This window comes from Pseudonaja textilis, chromosome 10, assembly GCF_049901715.1.
Source record: "Pseudonaja textilis isolate UNSWEBS1 chromosome 10, rPseTex1.2, whole genome shotgun sequence".
Classification (NCBI taxonomy): domain Eukaryota; kingdom Metazoa; phylum Chordata; class Lepidosauria; order Squamata; family Elapidae; genus Pseudonaja; species Pseudonaja textilis.
This window is the reverse complement of record NC_141999.1, coordinates 20,798,985-20,821,863: the sequence shown is the minus strand read 5'-3', so window position 1 is coordinate 20,821,863 and position 22,879 is coordinate 20,798,985. Positions and strand designations below refer to the sequence as shown.

Sequence of the window (22,879 nt, the reverse complement as noted above, 5' to 3'; positions counted from 1 at the left end):
TTGATTGGTGTACTCTGGAAATGCATCTTCTAATACACGGACGTTAATGCACTACCTCAGGTAAAAAGTTATCTCGTGTCCATGACAGGTCTGATCTATGCGTTGGCAATGCGCTAAGCAAACAGAGATAGGTCCCTTATTGGTCATGGAAAGCAAGGAGCCGAGATTTCACGCTGCAGAAGTCAGAGAAACAGCTGCATGTTAAGCTGCCTTTTGGATTTTAAGATATTTGGATGGAAGAGATCAAGTTCAGGAAGGTTTTTGTCCGAAAGAACAAGTGACTTTACCATCAGTTGATCCCCAAGAACAAGAACCGCCATGGATATTGGTTTTGTGGTCCTTGAGAGCATCCTGGCCATGGCCATCATCACAATCAACCTGCTAGTGTGTGTCACCATCTACCTGCACAAGGAACTGAGATGTATCACCAACTATCTGATTGTCTCCTTGGCGGTGGCTGACCTTGGCGTGGGCGCTCTAGCCATCCCCTTCTCCATGGTGCTCAGCATGGAGTACACCTTGTATTTCTACACTTGTCTCTTCCTCACTTGCTTCCCACTGGTCACCACCCAGTTCTCCATCCTCCTCTTGCTGGTGATAGCCATCCATACCCACCTGAAGATCAAACTATCCAACAGGCAAGTCATGTTCTTCGATTGGGATCCAATGTGCGAAACTTGAATGTGTGTGAGAGATTATCCTTAGCCAAAGCCATCTGGGTGGCACTTAGAGGTTCTGCAGGTGCCAGCGGGACATGTTTTAATCAATCAATCAGAGTAGAGCTGGAAGGGATGTTGAAGGTCTTTTAGTCCAACACCTTGATCAAGAAGGAGACCCCCCCATACCATTCTAGACACATGGCTGTCCAGGCTCCTTTTTAAATTCCTCCAGTGATAATGTACCCACAATTTCTGGAGGCAAGCTGTTCCACTGTCTAATTGTTCCAACTGTTAGGAAGTTTCTCCTTAATTCCAAAGGTTGCTTCTCTCCTTGATTAGTTTCCATCCATTGTAATCTTGTCCTGCCCTCTGGTGCTTTGGAAAATAAGCTACCCCCCTGCCCCCCTCTTCTTTGTGGCAGCCTCTCGGATACTGGCACACTGCTATCATATCACCCCTTGTTCTTCTTTTATCTAAACAATCATACCCAGTTCCTGCAACCGTTCTTCATATGTTTTCAAGAACATATGTTCTTCCTATTTTTTTACTTGAACCAACGTTCAAGTAAAGAAGACAGAATACAGCCATTTGGAGATACTTGACATTTCTGTAGATTAGAGTACAGGTAATCCAGGGGTGGGATTCAAATTTTTTTAGTACTGGTTCTGTAGGTGTGGCTTAGTGGGTCTGGCAGGGGAAGGATATACTGCAAAATCCCCATAGCTTCCCCACCCCACTAACCTGCTTTCCAGCTCCGTTCTCTTGTGCAGGGCAACCAAAGGAGACTCAGCCTTCTCTGACTCGGGAGGCAGAGAATAGGCGGGGTTGGTGGGGTCAGTCAGAACCGGCATTAGCCAGTTCTTGGAACTACTCAAAATTTCCGCTACTGGTTCTCCAGAACTGCTCAGAACCTGCTGAATACCACCTCTGAGGTAGTCCCCAACTTGCAATGATTCTTTTAGTGACCATGCTTATAGTGGCACTGAAGAAGGTGACCTACGACCAGTTTTCACACTTAATGACCACTGCAGCATCCCAAAGGTCACGTCACAGGATCAAAACGTGGGCACTTGGCAACTGGCCTGTATTTATGACAGTTGCAGTGTCTTGGGGATACTTTTTTCCAATCTTCTGACCAGCAAAGTCAATAGGAAAGCCAGATTCACTTAACAACCATGTTACTAACTTAACAATTGCAGTGATTTGCTTAGCAACTGTGACAAGAAAAGTTGTAAAATGTGGCAAAGTTCACTTAACCACCGACTTGCTTAGTAATTGTGGTCGTGAATTGACCACACATATATAATTATAATTGTATATGTATGTGTATAATTCACAATTATAGTAAATTGCCTCTCTCTCTTCCTGTTTAGGGAATTAAGGGCAGTTTGTAGTGGTGGTGGACAATTCATCTTCGTTTGGTTGTTTCACACCTGAGATAATATTGTGCGATGAAAAAAGAATGGGTGTAGTCAAGGAATATCTGGTCTCAAATCAGCTCTCTCTTTAACCGTGCCACTTCTATATTTTATCATGTTCTATTTTGGAGGCAATAACAAGATTGCCTTTTTTCAGGATAAACTGTCTTGAGGTTAGGAAAAAAACTCTTATCCACCCAGAAAACATAATCTGTTTTTCAGCCCGTTAAATTGCTTGCCATCTATTTTATCAGGTACCTGCCTGGTTTGTAATTGCAGAGAAAAGCCAGTGGTGTACAACAATGATAAAAACCTACAAAACCAAGTTTTGTCTTCTAAGTGGTTCTCCTTCAGACAACAGTGTTCTTGTTTTAATTTAAGAGAAGGCAAGAAGTGAGCTAATTTATCCACAGCGATTCAGACATTATATTGTCTAACCATGGTTTATTAACTATGTCACAAGTGACTGGAGGACAAGTGGTTGGGAGCTGAAGTCAACTTCAACTCCCAGAATTCCCTAGCCAGCTATCCTGGTTGGGGAATTCTGGGAGTTAATGCCCATGGGTCTTAAAGTTGCCAAGATTGGATACCCCTGGCGTAAACCATGGCTTAGAAACTACAGTGGCTATGCTTGAACAATATGCTGAGCCAAAAATAAGCCACATTCCTCACTGCAGTGTGTGAATCCATCTGAGAGATATTGGATGAGCTAAGTGCTACATATTATAGCGTCCTCTTGCATGAATTTGCTTAGGATTTAAAAAACAAACTGGGCTGATTAAGTTCTAACGGTGATTGATTCCTACCTTAGAAGAAACCATACTAATTTTGACTTCAGCAAAAACTCAAATTTATTTAAAACCCTGTACATGAGGTTTTTTTAGGTGTATGTTTATCTGAGCCATACTCATATCTATGATTATTCTTGAGTAATCTACGCTTAGATTCACAACCTAGAACTAGGGGAACTCGAATCATGCAACTTCTAACCAAAGACTTCAGAATTATTAAGATAGAGTCACACGAATGACGCTCCATGCACCTGCAGTCTTGCCCATCGCTCGCAGAGCCCGGTTTTGAACCGGCCACAGCCCTGTAGTGGGCCGCGTCCTGAGCTTTGGGGACCCCTGGAGTAGAAGTAGGGGTAGGATTCTATTGGTTCGGACTGGTTTGGGCGAACCGGATGTTAAATTTATATCTGGTTCACCGAACCGGTAGTTGAAACAACCGCTGGCCCCACCCACCTCTCCCTTCCCCTCCCAGAGTCTCCATGCGGCCTGTTTTGAATGCAGGCAAGTGCAGGGCCCACATAGAGGCCCTGGGGCAAAAAACGGACCGAACCGGAAGTTCTGGAAGTCCAGAAATGGGCCTGTTTCCAGGCTTCTGGAGCCTGGGGGAGGCCGTTTTCACCTTCCCAGAGGCCTGAGGAAAGCCTCCGGACTCTGGGGAAGGAGAAAAACGGCCCTCCCGGAAGTTCCAGTAGGCCACGCCCACCATGGCCACGCCCACCCAGAGAACTGGTTGTTGGGATTTTTGAATCCTGTCCCTGACTAGAAGACCTGCAAGTTCTCTTCCAACTCTGTTCTTGTGTTTTTCTACTTTCTCCCTACCCAAAGATACTAACGAATGTCTTTCGTTGGGCAGCTACCCCCTGCATGTGAAAAAATGGGTGATATTCATTGTGGCTTTCTGCTGGTTGCTGTCCCTGTTGATTGGGCTCTCCCCTATGATGGGATGGAACCGATTTCAGCAATACGGAGAGACCAGAAACAAGACATCAGCGATCAGTCTCCAGAGAGCCGTCTTCGTTTTCATAATCCAGGATCAACCTCCCCGAGACCTTCTCTCTCAAGCCCACCGAGATCCAGAGACTCCGAGCTACAGTCGCGGCCCAATCGAACATCTGGGGCGCTGTTCGTTCACCTCCATTTTCAGTCCAGAGTTCCTGGTTTATTTCATTTTCTTAATCTGCACTTTGCTGCCCTTGGCAGCCATGCTGGGTATCTACGGTAACATCTTTCGAGTCGTCCGTGACCATTTCCGCTCACAGCTGTTTTGGCCAGCCAAGAGGAAGGAAATGCAGATGGCTTGTACCCTTCTGCTCCTGGTGGGAGTCTTCTTCATTTGCTGGATGCCTCTGCATATGATCTACTGCATCCAGCTGCTGTGTCCCAGCTGTGAACAGTACGAGTTTCTGGAACGTCTGGCGGTGTTGCTCTCTCATCTGAACTCTTTGGCCAACCCGCTGGTCTATGCTTTGAGGAAGAAAAACTTAGGGATGGCCCTCCGGTCTGTGTTCCTCCACCGAGTCTTGCACTGGCCTTCCATGAAGGTCTGCTGTGGTTCTAGTCCCAAAATCCATCCTCAGACCGAAGTGAGAAAGCGTTGCTCTTAAAGGACTCTTCACGGAGGAACAGACAGTCTGGATGAATTCCATGCATTGGTTCTAAGAAGAGAGTTATTGGAAGACCTTGCCGTGGTCCAGACCTACCTACTGACAGATAAAACAAAGCTAATTTGGTCTAGTGGTGGCCTAGAAACCAGGAGACTGTGAGTTCTAGTCCTGCCTTAGGCATGACTGCCCCACTGAATGACTTTGGGCCAATCACCAGGAGACGGTGAGTTCTTTAGGAATGAAAGCTGGCTGGGTGCCAACCATGCTCTCCCAGCCCAAACCTCCTCACAGGGTTGTTGTTGTGGGGAAAATAGAAGGAGAACTCACAACCTTGAGTTACTTATTGTAGTAGAGGGCAGGATAAAAAAAATCTCATAAATAAATAGACCTAATAACTCCAGCCCATATGAGACATCTGCTTCCTACCAGAAACTTCAACAACCAATGCTTGCCCATGGAGCAGGCATGCTTAATTGTCACAGAACACAAAGTAAAATATTGGAAAAGTAAAATAGCAATAGCACTTATATACTGCTTTACAGTGCTTTACAGCCCTCTCTAAGCGGTTTACAGAGTCAGCCTCTTGCCCCCAACAATCTGGGTCCTCATTTTACCTACCTTGGTAAGGCTGAGTCAACCTTGAACCTGGTGGGATTCAAACTGCCAAACTGCAGGCAGCCAGCAGTCAGCAGAAGTTGCCTGCAGTACTGCACACTAACCACTCCACCCCCACGGCTCAAAATGGGGAATTCTGTACAGGTAGTCCTTGATTTTCGATGACAGTGGAGTCCAACATTTCTGTTGCTCAGTGTGACATTTGTTAAGTGAGTTTCGCTCCATGTTACAACCTTTCTTTATTGTTGAATCACTGCAGTTGTTAAATTAGTAACACAGTTGTTAAGTGAATGCGGCTTCCCCATTGCCTTTGCTTTGGCAAAACGTTGCAAAAGATGATCACACGACCCCGGAGGAACTGCAACCATCGTAAATACAAGCCAGTTGCCAAGCATCTGAATTTTGATCCCATGACCATGGGGACACTGCAAAGGTTGTAAGTATGAAGAATGGTCATAAGTCACTTTTTTCAATGCCACTGTAACTTTGGTCACTAAATGAACTGTTGTAAGTTGAGGACTACCTGTATGTGTTTATGTGCATGATATCCTAGAGGAGATGGGATGCAGTGGCTCAGTGGCTAAGATGCTGAGCTTGTCAATCAGAAAGGTCTGCAGTTCGTCGGTTCGAATCCCTAGCGCCATGTAATGGAGCGAGCTCCCATTCCTTGTCCCAGCTTCTGCCAACCTAGCAATTTGAAAGCATGTAAAAATGCAAGTAGAAAAATAGGGACCACTTTAGTGGGAAGGGAACAGCATTCTGGGCGCCTTCGAAGGCATTTAGTCATGCCGGCCACATGACCACGGAGACGCCTTTGGACAGCGCTGGCTCTTCGGCTTTGTAACGGAGATGAGCACGGCCCTCTAGAGCTGGAAACGACTTGCACGGATGCGCGAGGGGAACCTTTACCCTTTTATCCTAGAGAAGAGCATGCTGGGTGAAATGTTGAACAAAAGCACTTCTGGCAGGGAGTGACAATGCACCACAGCACGTGTTTTATAAGTGCCGTCCTAGTTATCTATCCAAGACAAAATTAATCTTGACAAAGCCGAGTTCGATAATCTGCATTCTTAATTAATCAATATGATGGTGATCTGAGATTTTATATTAGTTTTTGGTGGCCAAAGCGTTCAGGATCTGTATCTTTTGCAATCCACAATCGGAGCCCACCATACAAGAAAGGGCAAAATGTGAAATCGTGGGAAGATCAAAGAATTAAATTAATTCTGGTTTTCCCCATCCTTGTTCTCACTGACTGGCAGCATCTGATGGGAACAGAGGAACTCAGAACGTAATACTCAACTTCAATTTGCTTTACAACGTTATTTCTCAGCAGAAATGAGGACAAGACGTAGAACAGCCTAAAATATTTGCAGAATTCAATGTCAATTGAAAAGAGACAGATCAGCAATCCCTTGAAAGCCCAATTAAGCCTGAAAATTATTTATCTGGTTCATTCATTAGAAACAATTACATTGACCAATTAACTAAATGAAAACAAATAACAATAAGGTACATCAGATCCAAATCATTTTTGCTTATATGGTATAATATCTTTTAACTGTTGCTAGCCAGATGAATTCTGACCTTATTTCTCTGGGGGTCAAGCTATAAATTATGTTAAATATGCGGCTGCTATATAGTTAGCAGATAGACCCACTGGACTAATACAGATATTGCCTGTTCCTCTCTTGAAAAAAACAAAAACAAAAGCAAGATTTATAAGCAATAGATCAGTCTGGAGCTGATTAAATTTTTTGGGAAAGGCTTGCTCTTTTGACCCTAGGATGGCCCAACAAAAGAGGACACCGTAAGTGATTGGTACTTCTCCTAATTCTTAGGGAAGCAAGCTCAGGTAGTCCTCAACTTATGCTGATTGACCAATTGCTTAATGACTGATTGAAGTTACAACACCGCCCCCCCCAAAAGTTACTTATAATTCATTTTTGAAGTTTGAATAGCTGGTTCCCCCTTCAACATGGTCACATGACTGTACTTGGGGTGTAGCCTGCCAATGTATGCCCCTTTGCGGTGTCCCATGGTCATTTGACTGCAACTGATAATGTTTTTTCTGGAAACTGGAAATTTTACTTCTGGGAAAAAGCTCCCCATAGTGACCAATGGCTTTGCTTAATGACTGTGGCCCTCGCTTAATGATCGAGGCATTCGGGTCAGCGGGTTGACTTAATGACAGTGACAAAAAGGGTAAAATTGGGCACAAGCACATGATGAATCACTCGTTTAACGATTGTCACAACTTAGGACCGTAACTGCGGGCTCAATGACGGTCGTAATTCGAGGACAACTTGTACACAGAGCAACGGCAAAAAAAGGAAGAGAATGTATGAGAACGTTTAGCCAGTGGAACAGCTGGTGTGGTGATCCAGGGTGGGATACAAAATAAACACAGTCACAAAAACAGGTGAAGCCCCTTTTATTCATTCAATTTGCTTCAAAGCTCCAAACATCCTTGACTGGAGACAAAATACTCCCCCACAAGCAGTTACAAAAAGGAGGAAACGCCATTTAAACTAAAGATGCCCACAAATTATAAAGAGTCAAAACAACCAAACCACACTGAAGCAATTAAGGGAATCAGGCAAGATAAAGGCTTGAAGACATCCACAGATATCGGAACACACACTGGGAAGGACGCCAAACTCAGAGAGGAACGACAGACTAGGGATATTTCCATGCTTTGTTTCCAGCACTGGTCCATACGCATGTCCGTCCCTTTAACCAGTTGTCACAGCTGCAGCCCATGAAGAGGATCAAGGCCCTTTCCTCCCCCGTAGACCATGCCATTCACGTCTCTCCCTTATTCTTTCCTCCCTGCATGCCCTAGGATGGAGAAGGGATATGGGCTTGGGTCCTCCTCTGACCGCCCAGCCGGCCTCTACCCTTCCCCAGCCTCCTCCACAACCTCCGGAGCCACACTTCCACTCCCTGCTGGCTGTTCCTCCTCTCCCTCGGAGTCAGTCTCCAACAGGGGCATGACAGTTGGCCTCCAGAAATCTTGGGTGTTCCATCACTGGAGGTTTGGAAGAAGAGATTGGACAGCCATTTGTTTGAAATGATACAGGGTTTCCTGCTCGAGCAGGGGGTTGGACTAGAAGACCTCTAAGGTCCCTTCAGTTATTCAGTTATTCTGAATAGCCCTGAGGTCCCTTGATGCTAGCTCTGAATAAGCTAATGAGGACAAAATAGCCCCACTTTTCTGATGATGCAGAATGGATAATTTGGCTACCCCTCCTTTCCCCCTTTCTCTCTATGTGCTTTGTCGGCTTCTGGGTGTCGTCAGCTGAATGCAATAGACCGAGGCCCACTTAAACAGCCAAGGGAAAATCGCTTCCACCCACAAAGCAATTATTGAAAACGAGGGAGTTGAACTGCACAAAGCTATTGAATATTGCGACATTAAGCCACATAATGGACATCAGTGAATGTCGATAAGCCCATTATTTAAACAAAGGTGGTAGCTTGGCCCCTATTTTTAAACCCTTAAATAAAGAGATGAAATTGATTTGGTTTAAAATTCAGTGCAATAAATTTTATTGTTATCTAGGGGAGGGAAGGAAGGAAGGAAGAAGGGAGGGAGGGAGGGAGGGAGGGAAGGAAGGAAGGAAGGAAGGAAGGAAGGAGGGAGGGAAGGGGAAAGGGAAATTAGTGTCAGAAAACATGGGTTTGAGTTATTGATCTCTCGTTCTTATAATGCTCGGGATACCCAACAACTTTCATTCTACAGATAATTTACCTCCTGGGTTCTCAGCTTGTGATGTAGCTCTCCGTATTAACTTTCCACCAACAGAGACTGCGTGGCCCCCCCAGGGCTAACTAGCAGGCGTAAATCAATAATGGAACTTTAGCTGGCAAGATTTGCCTATTGATTCCCATCTGTTGCAGCTGTCTTTAATGAAGCTGGTTCCAGGCAGTTGCTAGGAAAAGCCATCCATCCTCAGCACTTCCATTTCAGCCTCAATAGCGTCGGATACTTCTGGCAGCAGGTAATTCATGGGGCCTTTTAGATAATTCAACCACTCCAATTTCTAACTTTCCAATCTTGGAACGGGGTGTTTACATATGACTGGGCAGCTTACTCCAAGATCTTCGGCTTCGTGAAACAGTCCAAATGTGGCTCACATCCTTTCTCCACCAGAGTTGGTATTCAAGCAGGTTCTGACCAGTTCTGGAGAACCGGTAGCAGAAAAGTTGAGTTGTTTGGAGAACTGGCAAATACCGCCTCTGACTGGCCCCGCCCCCCTCTATTCTCCGCCTCCCAAGTCCCAGCTGATCAACTGGGTCTTCTTTGGTTGCCCTGCACAGGAGAACGGAGCTGGAAAGCAGGTTAGTGGGGAGGGGAAGGGAATGGGGATTTTGCAGTATCCTTCCCCCAGGAGCGGGGAGGAAATGCGGATTTTGCAGTATCCTTCCCCTGCCATGCCCACCAAGCCACGCCCACCAAGCCACGCCCACAGAACTGGTAGTAAAAAATACTGCTCTCCAAATTTTTTTACTATCGGTTCTGTAGGGGTGGCTTGATGGGTGTGGCAGAGGAAGGATACTGTAAAATCTCCAGTTAGAGGTGGGATTTGCCGGTTCTCCAAACTACTCAAAATTTCCGCTACTGCTTCTCCAGAACTGGTCAGAACCTGCTGAACACCACCTCTGCTCTCTACCCCACTGAAGTGAATATTCACTGCGCTATTGTTGGAAACAACTCAAAACCAACAAAAGAAATTTGGATCGTTGAAAACAAAGAGAATTTATTAAAAAAAAATAGAAGGTTTGCAAAATGCTGGTGACCTTTCAAGAACCTCGACAAGCAGGTTCAAATCAAAAGCCACACCTCTGAATTCCCAAACATACTTTATATACAGTTTCATCTCGTCACCCAAGTTCCTTTCTTCTTGAGACTCATTCCCTCCCAACTTTAAACTCATTGGATATGCCCTCAGGTGTTGCACCTAATCCCAGGATGTCTCTAGGGAGAATTATCTCCTCCCCTTATGTTCTCATCCGTACCCCTCAGTACCTCTTATTTTGGCTGCCTCTTTCCTTAATTTGGAGGAATGTAGCATCCCTCATCAGGGCCTCTTTCTAACTTCTGAAGATACAATTTTAAAAGCTCATCATATACTACCGTTTTTCCAAAGAGATTATAACAACTCCCCCCGCCCCCCAAAAAACATAATATCAAAATATAAAAGGCACCATAATACATAAGATAAAAATATAAAAAGGCATAACAATGGAAAAACAAAGCATGTATATACAGGGAGATATATTTCATTTGATAACAGATTAACAGAATTGGAAGGGACTGTGCAACCCCCATTTGTGAAACCTTTAAGTAACTTATATACCATTTTATTTTTGAATTTCCTCATTTCTTACACTATTCAGTCACCAATTAATAACAGGATAAATGGGTACAGGTAGTCCTCAACTTACAACAGTTCGTTTGGTGACTGTTCATAGTTACAAAGGCACTGAAAACTGTCGCATGACCATTTTTCAGAGTTATGACTTTTGCAGCACCCCCATGTGATCAAAATTCAGACGCTTGGCAATGGGTTCATACTTATGACCATTGCTATGTCCCAGAGTCACGTGATCCACTTTGGAGACCTTCTGACAAGCAAAGTCAATGGGGAAAAACCCCTGGGAAGATGGCAAATGGCAGTCACGTGCCCTCGAGAGGCCGCAACCTTGACAAATACATGCATGCTTGCTATGTGTGCAAATTTTAATCATATGATGCATGATGCTGCAATGGTGATAAGTCACTTTTTTCACTGTCATAAAACTTCAGTTGCTAAGAGAATGGTTGTTTAAGTCAAGGACTACCTGTAATTCATAGAACCCCTAGAAGAAGGCATGACACTCCATGGTTTAGGATATATATATACCGTTTTATAGTGCTTTGCAGCCCACTCTAAGCTGTTTACAGAGTCAGCCTCTTGCCCCCAACAATCTGGGTCCTCATTTGGCTGACCTCGGAAGGGTGGAAGGTTGAGTCAACCTTGAGCCTGGTGGGATTTGAACTACCAAATTGTAGGCAGCTGGCTGCAGCATAATCCTCTGCCCTTCCCAATCTGTAGTTTTAAGGCAAGGGTCTCACTTGCCAAGTCTGGCCAAGTTTTGAACTGACATCCTCATTCCTCAAATATTGGTATTGTACTTTGGCAGCTGCAAAGAGAAATATTCTAAAAACATTTATTAAAAAAAATTAAGCAATCATACTTCAGGAACTTGGGGAGACCTTTAACATTACAGAACTTCAGCAACCATAGATACCATTGCTTAAAAAAAGGAAGATAAAGAGAATGCCAATGCAGTTAGCAAACAGAATTGAGAACAGTACAGAATAGTACAAGGGTCTTAAAACTTGGCAAGTTTAAGACTGGTGGACTTCAACTCCCAGAATTCCCGAGTTAACATGACCAGAGGAGGAATTCTGGGAGTTGAAGTCCACAAGCCTTAAAGCTGTCAAGTTGGAAGACACCTCGAATAGTGTAACAGTTGGAAGGGGCCTTGGAGATCTTCCAGTCCAACCCCCTGCTTAGGCAGGAAACCCTATACTTATACCAGATTTGAAGACATTTCTTCTTTTGAAGGAAAGTCCAATTGCCTCCTGAAAAAGCACCTTTGGGACAATCATGACCCGGATGACTGAGAATGGTCAGAATCACCACCTACTGACTTATATATACCATTATCACGGTTAGGAAAACAAAAAAGAAGAAGAAAAAAAAGTGAAACGACTTCCGCCCTTCGATGGGCAAATTGCCTCAGCATCTTCCGGCTTCGCGAACTGTTCTCGTCGTTTGGCGGGAAGTCGCGCGATGCCTGCCACTTCCCTCCCTCCGGGTAACGATTGGGCGAAGCCCAAGTCTCGCAGATGTCCATTGGTCGAGGCAAATCTCGCGACGCTTGGAGCCCTGCGAGGAGCGGGTGGGGAGCCCCGTGCGTTCTTTTTCCTGCCCGGTAGCGCTGAGGCGGCAACACGGTGAGCGGGGTGGCGGCTCGTGGGGAAGCAGGCCCGGATCCCGACTGAGCCCGGCGGGGCCGCCTTCCCTAATTTTTCCCGGTGCTGTGGCCTAGCCTCCCTTGGATTTGGCTTGCCGGGCAAGGCCGGGCCATGTGGCGGCGTGGGAGGGAAGCGACTCTCGTGGAACGAGCGGGTGGACGCTCGGAAAGGGACAAAATATATGCAGGGAGACAAGAATAAAAACCATTCTTTGACTGGATTAATTGTACATGAGTTATATTTTATTACGTTTCAGCGTAACTGCAAGGAAAAGATGTGCATATTCATATTTTTATATACTAGAAATTTTAATATTATTGATACTCATTAAAAAAACCACGTTTAACATATTAAATATCACCACTGTTCCTAATGGTTATTTTATTTAATTTTTACTATATAAAGAAAGAGCAGCAGATTCAGTGTATATAAAGAGCGTGTTGGTTATTTCATTGAAGCATTTGCTTAGAAGAAAAATGGCATTTATATCTATTTATAGTAGTATTACATGCCTGGATCCTTTGCGGATCCTTAAAAAGCTAACAAAACAAGACCCTCTCGGTGAAAAGGGAGCTTGTAGGCAGAAGCTGTGAAGACAAAAAAAATATTAAAATCCAATATTTAATTTAATTTAAGTATCTTATAAAACACCCCTAAGGGATCTGTTAATAGAATGCAATTCTTTATTGGCCAAGGAATTCGTCTTGGTGCAAATGCTGTCAGGGTACATAAAAGAAAAGATACATTTGTCAGGAGTCAAGAATTATCAGGTACAACACTTGATAACAGTCACAGGGTGCAATAAGCAATCAAATCATACTAGGAAACAGTCAATAAAAATAATAAGTTTTATATTTCTAATTAAATGTATATTTCTGATTAAAAAGTTGTAGAAGAGATACTTACAGAAATTGAAACCAGAAATTGAGGGACCTGGAGAAGCTGTAACAATCACCACCATATTTCATGATGCAGTACTTTGATTTCCTTTGGGAAGGAACAGGAATAGATACGATTTTTGATAGTGGTGACAGTATGATCTGCTATAAAGAAAAAAAATCCTGTTCTATAGTAATTCTGTAGATACTAAATACTGATACAAGTTACTAATACTAATAATATCCGCCATTATTGCAGATACTAAAACATACTATGATCCTTGCCTGTAAGCTCACAGTGTAATAGAAGTCAGATAAATAATTGTTCTATTTATTAACTCCAATAATGGCAATTGTGGGATTCAGGATTATGAACATTGAGTACTGCAATCCTTGGTCACCTGTCCAAAATACTTGTCCCTTTTTTTCTGAAGGCAGTCACCTCAAAGTGGGATTTCTGGAAAAAAAACAAATGTATATTCCTTTTCTGAACCTTAGATGGGACAATATGGGTTTTCTCCTGCCATGGAATCTGCTGGCGGTGGAGCTGTCTATTTTTGCTTGACTGCTCCAGTAGTTATTACTTGTATATTGTTTATTGGGAGTGCTTTATACCTGCGGCCGGGAGTCCTTAGGAATTATAATGATAATTTTTTATAAACAGGGAATAAACAAATGGATAAATAATGTGAAGAGGGGTGCTCTCCTGGCCTCTCCTCAGCAGTGGTGGTTCAACTCCCAGAAGTATGAAACTATGATTAATTTTTTAAAATTGGTGAGATTACATATTTTCCCCCCTCTGCAGATGCCTGGAGTAACTGTAAAAGACGTCAACCAGCAGGAGTTTGTACGGGCCCTTGCAGCCTTCCTCAAAAAGTAAGTTGTGTGAAAAATTAATTAGCACATATAAATTGGACTTTTGATGTAGTGAGTTGTATTTTCCCAAAAGGTAGTACTCTTTGCTTTCTATAAAGCATTCTTGATTAGCATATTTTAATGGTTTTTTGACAGAAAACACATAAAGACAGAAATTTTCTTTGCAGTAGTAATATTTCAAAATAAAGGTGGGTGTTAAAAACTATGATTCCTGTAAATCCAGGCAGGAAATGAATAGGGATTTAAAAGCACCATATTATTTCGGTTGTCTAATAATAAGATAAATGGTTTGAAGAAAACTATATATCTTCTCACTGGAATCAGCTTTATTAGTGATAAAAAGTACTTCCAACTAATCATGCCAGAATGGAGTTGGTGTGCAAATGCAAATTTGTGTCCCATTAAGATGCTGTGGGTTTAGTGGAAGGATTATGTTCCATATTTCTACCTTTATTTCCAAATAAATTAGTTTTTTATAAATTTGGTATTCTAAACAAAAACTTCATTAGGGATTGTGTAAGGAATGTGTCCAATATGAAAATTTTTCATAACTCCCAACATGACATATCCTTCCCTCTGTTCAGTGGCCACTGTCAGTTCTCAGCAAAGTATATTTTATAGCATATGTCTGCCTCCCCGCCCCAATCTCCCCAGAGCCTATATCCCTTGCTGCTTAATTGCCATTGCTGACACTCCTGGCATTTTCTTGCCCTTTCTCTCCCATCAGTGCTTCTTCCCAGAACAGTTCATGTTTCAGTCTAGAAGTTGAAATTGAGCCCTGTTTAATTTAGGTTTCTGGACCAAACACATGCGTCATTTTAGAGATGAACCACTAAAAAACTAGCAGTTTTGTGTGTGGAATAATTTATGTTTTATATGTAGAATAGTTCATGCACGAACTGTTTTGCACTCCTGATAACTGCCCTAAGTACTTTCTGGATAATAACATGGGTACAAATCCATATTTGTGTGTGAATCAGTTATTTGAGTGTTTAATAAACAGCGATGCAGTAAGATTTATAGTTAAACTGGTATTTAAACAAAAGTGTCTTCTATTTTTTTTAAAAAATGGGGTACCTAGTGTGTGCTGCCATTGGTATTTCAGACCACAAAGTGTTGTTTATAACTCTTGATTGGTGAGGGTGGCAGGTGCCATACAAATTAAGTAATTCAAATTCTCAAAAATCCCATCTTAGAACATGACTGTTTTCTTCCAATTAGTACTTTGTAGCTTCAATGCATCTGTGCTTCAGCCTTTTCCCTTTGAATTATTTCATGAATATATTTGGATTAATTTAGTTGCCTAAATTTTAAGACACTTATTGCAACCCTTTAAAGCAGTCTGCTGCAGTCATTTCCCCAAAAAGAGTCGGCTGCTTGAAAGAGTTACAGCGTTGTATTTGCATCCCATTTGTGGCTAAGAAGCAATTTGCAGTAGTCATAACTGATACTTCAATTGTTTTGCAGGTCAGGTAAACTAAAGGTACCTGAATGGGTGGACACAGTCAAACTAGCCAAGCACAAAGAATTGGCTCCATACGATGAGAACTGGTTTTATACCAGAGCTGGTAAGGAATGGAATAATTTCAGTGCTGTCCTAATTGTAATTTTTCTAAAGTATGTTCTTTAGGTAAGAAGGGCCGGGATGAATATTGTTTTATTGAAATTACCTATAGGTAGATATTGCAATGTGCTTCTTGTTGGGCAATGCTGGCTCAAGAATTCTGGGAGTTGAAGTCCACAGGTCATAAAGTTGCCCACCCTGCATTAGTACCTATGGATGAAAATAAGTGCATCCTCCTAAGAAGCTTACAGTGGGAGGAGAAGAACAGTAGACTGAGAGATGAAAATAGGCAAATGTAGTAAACATTCATGGCTTAATTTCAATAGCTGGTTAACATGCAAACAAGCCATACTGTAATTTGTTTGGTTTTGACTATGGATGGTATGCACATTAGCTATTGCAGATTTTAAAATAGTATAATTGCTTAGTATTTTGTATGGACCTGGGGTAGAGAGTCTTGTTCAAAATTCTACGAGGGAGATGAGTGTTTTCAAAATTTGATAAATAATACTGCCTTTCTTGTTTTGTCTATGTGAACTGCCCAGTGTCTTATGTGGGTGGCTATAAATAAAATCAAAGTAAACCATGATCGTGGTCAAAATCATGGCTTATTGCAATTTAATATATCAACTGTCCTATTAAAACGAATCGGTGCTATTCGCACTAATGCTGGGGAGAGTTTCTGGGGCTGTTTGAGGGATGATGCTCGTTTTTGTGTGTTCCAGTCTTGACTCCTGGTAGTTGCCTTTTGATGAATCCCTGCAGTTTTCTTGGCAAAATTTTCAGAAGTAGTTTTTGCCATTGCCTTCTCTCTAGGCCTAAGAGACAGTGTGAGTGGCCCAAGGTCACCCAGCAGCCTTTGTGCCTAAGACTGGATGAGAACTTAAGATCTGGTTTTCAGCTAGTGCATTAGTCATTATACCAAACCGGCTTTAGTGTTAGCCTTCCTTGTGTTAAGCAACAGCATTGAATTACATACTGTTGCTAGAGTAAGTCTATAGATAATGGGTTTTGAAGAAACTCTGCTGGACAGAATGCTACAATTCCTACTGTTCTAATCCAGCCTCTGATATCCTTGGAAGTGTCTTTTTTGCCTCTGCTTTCTGATGACACTACAGGGTCCGAAAGAACTCTTTACTGTTGGAGAAGGATGTGTCTTTTGGGATAACAGACATTCCTCTATGTCACCTTCATAACTGCCCTGTTTAGGCCCCGGTCTGTGCGTGTCCTGGGAGGGATGTACAATGAAAAGAACAGAATCCTTTCTCATTTTCCCACGAAATAACCACCAGCACCAACATATACATGAGATAGTGGCCGCAGCTTTTCCGTAAACCCTCTATGGTTTGCTAGCAATTGGAGACTTTGCTAATGTTATCAATCAAGAAGATAATTGACTTCTCTGCCCATAATTATAAAGCATTTATATCTTGGGGACCAATCAGAAGCACAGATGCTTCACTGCCCAGCTCTTTAATATGACGGCTCATTAAAAGCCTCGGTTAATTCTAAAATATCTTTTGTGGCTTGTTTTTCTGTCAGGCCTCTAATCTATTACAAATTGCTGCTAGATGCTTTGGACAATCACCATCCGCTCCTGGCCAGTATGGAAATCATTCCTCCAACAGGCCTCAAATCCTTTGCATTTGATTTGCTTGCCTATAAAACAGCGGATGCAACCAACCCCTTGGCTGTCTACCAATAGCCTCTTCTTGTCTTTGGCTGCCTCCATCTCGCCCTACGCAAGATGGCTTTTTTCGTGACTTCAGTTGGTGGGAGAGCCCCGGAGATGCTCTTCGTGGAGACCTTGATCTATTATTTCACAGGGAACTCAAAATGCCCTTCTCGCATCTGTTTGTATTCATAGTAAATGGCAGCTAACCAATATTCTTGCCTTTTCAAATGGCAAACTGCTGTGGCGAGAGTTTTGTAGATGCCCTGAAGTCTGAACCCTGCTTCTCCCTTCCATGGTTGCTGTCAGGATGGCTGATCAGCCTGGTAAACTTGCTCTTGTCACTGCTCTGGTGAAATGTAAGGGAGGGAAGTAGGTTTCTGATTTGCAGGAACATAGCCTCAGGGTTTCTCGTTTTGCCTGGGCCTGTGGAGTAGCCTCAAAGGAGAAGGCCGGCGGTGCGTAGAAAAGCTGCCTGCCGATGAAATGGCAGCTATTCTGTTTCTGCAGAACCCAGTTCCAGGTGAACCTTGAGGGTTTTAATGCAGTTTGCTTGTTTGTCTCCAAGTGATGCCGTGCTGACACTTCTTTAGTTAGAGGCGGCATTGGGCTGAAAGCAGTGGAGGGTGCTGTGCTCGTTAATTTTAATTACTTTCATTGGGGCCTTTCATTGAAGGAGGATAATTTACTTGGGCATGCAACATCTTGGTGTAAATTGGAAGTTCTCGTCTTCATCCTTCAGTATGAGGAGATGGGCCTGGCTGTTTTAAAGATGTCATTTTGGCACGGCGTGATTCACGTTAATAGATTTGTCCGGGGTGGTTAGTTTTGGGGTGTGTGGCAACCCTAAAAAAAAAAAAAAGGGCGTTGGCAAGCCACTTGTGAATTGTTACCAAGAAAACTACCTGTGAGCAGTCAAATTTGATTCTTTAAGGAAGAGGTAAGATACTTCTGAGTCCTGTAAAATTTTGGAAACTTGCTCTGTCTTTCTCGTGCCAGAAGGCTGTGGTTGAAATGACCAGTTAGAAGGGTCATAAAGAGATGGTTTCTTTTGTTTGCAGCATCCACAGCCCGCCACCTTTATCTTCGGGGTGGTGCTGGAGTCGGCTCCATGACCAAGATCTATGGGGGGCGCCAGCGCAATGGTGTGATGCCCAGTCACTTCAGCCGAGGTTCCAAAAGTGTTGCCAGGAGGGTGCTCCAGGCTTTGGAAGGGCTCAAAATGGTGGAGAAGGACCAGGATGGGTGAGTTCCTACCAGATGCAGAGAACGTGGAAGCCTAAGGAAATATACGTGTATTGTGACAGGCTCACAGACACACAATTGTGGACAACACATCGGATACAGTATGTGGGAATCTGATTATAAAGGCCATACTGGAATCTCTGTGTTCAGAGGCAACGTGACTTTGAATCTATATTGCTGGACAGCTATAGAAGTCTTTTGTCTTCATGGCCGACATGAGGCAAACAGTATTGGGAGTATTATGGCCAAGTCCAGAAATAATCCTTCCCTATGACATGAACATATTTTCCTGTGTGGTAGAATGTCTTTGAATGCTGATACTATTGGGTGCATTGCCTGCGTGGGTATTTGGACAATGATCTTTCATTCAAATATGCTCCATCTTAATGAACAGGGGCAAGATTGTTGTGGGATTCTGTGGTACTTCTGTATTGTTGAACTATAGCTTCCTGTGTTCTCCACTGGCTATAATTGGTGAAGGTTACAATTAAGCAACATCTATATGGCTTCTGTTTTCCCCTGAGTAGTGTTAAAGCCTTGGGAAATTTCCAAAATTCATATGTAGTGAAAAAACTACTTGAAGAATGATTTTAATTTAGGATTGCACAGAAATGGCAATGCGAAGATAAATAGCATGTTTTGCAAAAATAGTCATGTGATAATACATCAGCTTTAATATTTTCTTAGCGGGTTTTGGGTGCAGGACCGCATGTTTTGAATGACCTCTTTTGAATTGTGATCTTTGCACTGATATATTGCTTACAACCAAAAACAGGAATGATCAGTGTGTGTTAGTAGCTTAATTTTAAAAGAGGCTGATCTTTGTCACTGGTTTCGTTTCAGAGGTCGCAAGCTTACTCCTCAGGGACAGAGAGATCTGGACAGGATTGCTGGACAGGTAAAGTCTCCAATTGCATAAGGAGAAATTGGACCAAGAGGCTTGGGGTTACTGCATCAGTGTCAGGTTTAATCTTGCCCCTTAGAAGTGACGGCTTTCTTGTGGCATTTAAAATGGCCATCTGGCAACTTAAACTAGCCATCTTTCCCTTCTCCCTCCTTAAAAATAACAAAATAGCCTAATCATTCATGGGCAGACTGGATAAAATATATCTATTCTTTTCAGAGAATGGACTGATGTCGCATTCTCATTAATGACAATTACGCATTGATCGTATTCTACAAATGACTTCATTATGTAAATAACGTGAATTGTCATGGTTGAATAATCTCCAATTTAAGAGGCGTTCATTAATAAGCATGCCTCCTGTTAATCTTTTAAAATGAGTTTTCACTTATATTGGAAGTACCAGGTTAAATCAGGTGCCTTTGATGTGGTAAATTTTAACTTAGGAAATCCTGCATTTAGGCACAAGTGTGGATAGACTGTTTTTAAAAAGCAACAAAGAAATGGACCCAAAGGAAAAAAACAGCAAAGGGGGAAAGCGCAAAACAACACAACCAGAATTGTATGAAGGCTCCTTATACATGTCCCCATCTATGTAAATTGTTACACTGCAATGTTAATGGAGGATGATCATGTTTCATTGTAATCGTCCATACATAAATCTGTCGTTTTAAAGCAACTCATTCAGATGTTGCAAGACATATCAGGCCTTCAGTTCACTGAATAACAGGACATGAGTCTAGTTTGGTGAAAAGAAGGACTGGTGTGTGTGTGTGTGTGTGTGTGTGTGTGTGTGTGTGTGTGTGTATGAGACATAGCAGTGTTCCAATATCTATGAGGCTGCCACAGAGAAGAGGGAGTCAAGCTATTCTTCATAGCATTTGAAGGCAGGACAAATGAGTGGAAACTAATCAAGGAGAGAAGCAGCCTGGAACTTAAAAGAGAAATTTCCTGATAGTTAGAGCAATTAATCAGTGGAACAGCTTGCCTTCAGAAGTTGTGGGTGCTCCAACACCGGAGGTTTTTAAGAAGAGATTGAACAATGCATGATTGTCATGAATGAGAATGCGACATCAGTCCATTCTCCGAAAAGAATAGATATATTTTATCCATTTGTCTGAAATACTATAGGAGCTGGGGTCGAAGACCTCCAAAGTCCCTTCCAACTCTGTTCTTATCCTGTCATTAATTGTGATGATCTAATGTAAATGTGATCATTACATACGTGCTTCTAGTATAGGTACATAAAGTTGCAGGTTTTGCATCATGACAAAAAGTGGCTTTTAACCCTTGACCTGTTTTTTTTTTCCCCTTCCCTTATTGCAATGCTTAGCAGGGATCTAGGGTGAAAGATCCCCGTACTTTTGATTTAGATGAGGCAGGAGATGAGGATAAAAGGAAGAATTCTCTAAATTAACCTTGTTGTATTTTCTCATTCACCTTGATTTAAAGCAGGGACTTAAGCTACTTTAGTATTCATCAGGGTTTTTTTTTTTTTTTTGTATATACATTCTATAGAGGGTTGTTTTTTTAAAAAAAAATCAGATCAGATAGGATGACTGGAACTCACAGGAAGTAAAAAATCAATAACACTTGAAAGGCAGCAGTTTGCCTCCCTCCCTCCCAAGGAAAGATCTTCACTTCCTAAAGAATCGGACAGCCTTGCTTTTAAAGCTTTGCAAGCAAAAGCAAAATTGATAATAAATGAGAGTTGGAATCAGCAACTTGTAGGAGTGTTTCCGAGCAGCCTCTTTGCTGGGGCCTAAATGAACCCCCTAAAGACCCCATTCTATGAATCTCATTAGAAAGAGCTGCATATTGCATCACCGTTTGGCTCTTAAAACTTGTACTTGATCGTCTACCCCACCCATAAAACTCTTAACAGCCCCATCGCCGTTAGCTAAAGTGCTGAGGTGATTGCATGTTAACTAGCTCTGTGTTCTGTACAATGTACTGTTGTTGAGTTATTTCTTAACACATTATTCCCATTACGATTGCCTGGAGCACGTCCAACAAACACCAGAAAGATCGTACATCTCTCACGCTTAACAGGTTTTTCTCACTGCTAACTGTTGAGCTAAAAATTTGAATCAAGTCAAATACCTTGACGCTTTCTTGATCACTCCTGAGAATAACTGTAGCAGCCCGTATAAAGAAGATCTATGGTGGGTTCCTTTAGTCGACATGACAAATGAGCTTTTGCAGGAAAGAAAGGATGCTGTGTGTCCTTAAGAAAGCTTGCCTTTCTCTCCAGTAACAAAAGATTTCACCAGTGACTCCAAAGATTGACATCAGATCAACATCAAGTAAATAATGTTCCAACTGAGGAATTGCCAAACAAATCAATAGTAAACAGCCTCACCCAAAGAACCTCTAAGACCAACCCCACCAATACTGACAGGACAAGTCCCCAGAATATAAACCGACAGCCAACTGCACTCCTTACTAGCACTGATGATGTTACCTAGTTTGGGTAATGAAATATCTGCAGGAAAACAGCTGACCTCAGAGAGCACCAAGGACCCTTCAACACAAAGCCAGAATATAGTTTGGTTCACCATGGCTTGTTCAACAAAGAGCACGATTCAAATTCTTGCTTTCAGTCAAATGTGTAACCAGTATGCATAGTTAGTCTCTTTTCTGTGCCTTGATAAATTGTATTGGATGCTGGTTGGGGATGACCATGCCTTAAAGTGTTCTCGGCCTGTGACAGCACATTTTTCTATTTTCTCAGCAGTAAATTGCCTGAATGCAGTGTTTGTGACCTTTTTGTCAAACTGTTAAATCAAAAGCAAGGAGACATAAAAACCAGATTGGGATTAAAGCATTTCATGCTATAGGTGCCTGATATTTGAATTAAGGCGGTGTTCTTAATGGGGGAAATTCTTCTCTGAATACTGGAAAGACGTGCACATGTTTGTTCATAAATCATTTGAATATGTAAATACATTTACAATAGCTTTTCTCCCCCTTCTTTCCTAGGTGGCAGCTGCGAATAAGAAACATTAAAATGGAGTTCAGTTTAAAAATAAAGTTCTTTATTTACTGAAGCTGGATGTTTTCTTTTTTGACTATTTATCCTCATCCCTTACTAACCCTATCATTTTTTTGTATAATTAAGGTGTAATTATAAATGGCCTTCCTCTGTTCACATATTTATTTGGCACCACAAGGACAAGAAACCTTGAATTCAGAATATATGCTATGAATCCTCCGTATTTACACAAACAATTGTAGCTTTACACGAGTGTTTTACTGCTCTTTTTAAAATAATTGCCTCCTTGGTAACCTATGAGCTGAGCACACTTTTGTGCCACAATCTTTAATTGGCAGATTAACAGATAAATTGTTTGCCAGGCAATCTTTAAGTGAAGAGGGCAAAATCTAATTGGAACGCTGGCTTAAAAGATTTCTGTTTTTAAGGGCTACTTTCAAAAAGGCCCAGAAAATAAAGCCGGTCTTTCTGCACTCAAAACAAGGCAGGTCAATATTTTCTTCCATCTTGCAGATCTCAACATTGATCCGGAATCTGAAAACTTGTAACTTTTTAGTTGAAAACCCTATTTCTGACCATTGTTCTTTAACCTTGACAAGGTTAAGAAGCAGAGACTTTTGACTCCCAG

At 42.3% G+C, this 22,879-nt stretch overlaps 2 protein-coding genes across 2 annotated transcripts; both read left to right on the top strand.

Annotated features, from left to right (window-relative positions):
• Positions 1-318: 318 nt before the first annotated feature.
• Positions 319-4,472, top strand: LOC148124967 (adenosine receptor A1-like). Its single transcript, XM_087939417.1, has 2 exons — positions 319-638; positions 3,722-4,472. The coding sequence occupies exons 1-2, from the start codon at positions 319-321 to the stop codon at positions 4,470-4,472; spliced, it is 1,071 nt and encodes a 356-aa protein (XP_087795543.1).
• Positions 4,473-11,966: 7,494 nt separating this feature from the next.
• RPS19 (ribosomal protein S19) lies at positions 11,967-22,306 on the top strand. The gene is made up of 6 exons (XM_026715429.2): positions 11,967-12,096; positions 13,801-13,871; positions 15,339-15,439; positions 18,169-18,352; positions 19,196-19,250; positions 22,239-22,306. Exons 2-6 carry the CDS (start codon positions 13,801-13,803, stop codon positions 22,263-22,265), a joined length of 438 nt encoding a protein of 145 aa, XP_026571214.1. The 5' UTR covers positions 11,967-12,096; the 3' UTR covers positions 22,266-22,306.
• Positions 22,307-22,879: the final 573 nt, after the last annotated feature.

Excerpts from the sequence above, each read along its gene's own strand:
- LOC148124967 (XM_087939417.1), top strand. The coding sequence starts at position 319 with ATGGATATTGGTTTTGTGGTCCTTGAGAGCATCCTGGCCATGGCCATC. Across the intron at positions 639-3,721 it reads AAGATCAAACTATCCAACAG|CTACCCCCTGCATGTGAAAA; the intron begins GCAAGTCATGTT and ends TTCGTTGGGCAG.
- RPS19 (XM_026715429.2), top strand. The coding sequence starts at position 13,801 with ATGCCTGGAGTAACTGTAAAAGACGTCAACCAGCAGGAGTTTGTACGG. Across the intron at positions 13,872-15,338 it reads CTTGCAGCCTTCCTCAAAAA|GTCAGGTAAACTAAAGGTAC; the intron begins GTAAGTTGTGTG and ends ATTGTTTTGCAG. Across the intron at positions 15,440-18,168 it reads CTGGTTTTATACCAGAGCTG|CATCCACAGCCCGCCACCTT; the intron begins GTAAGGAATGGA and ends TTTTGTTTGCAG.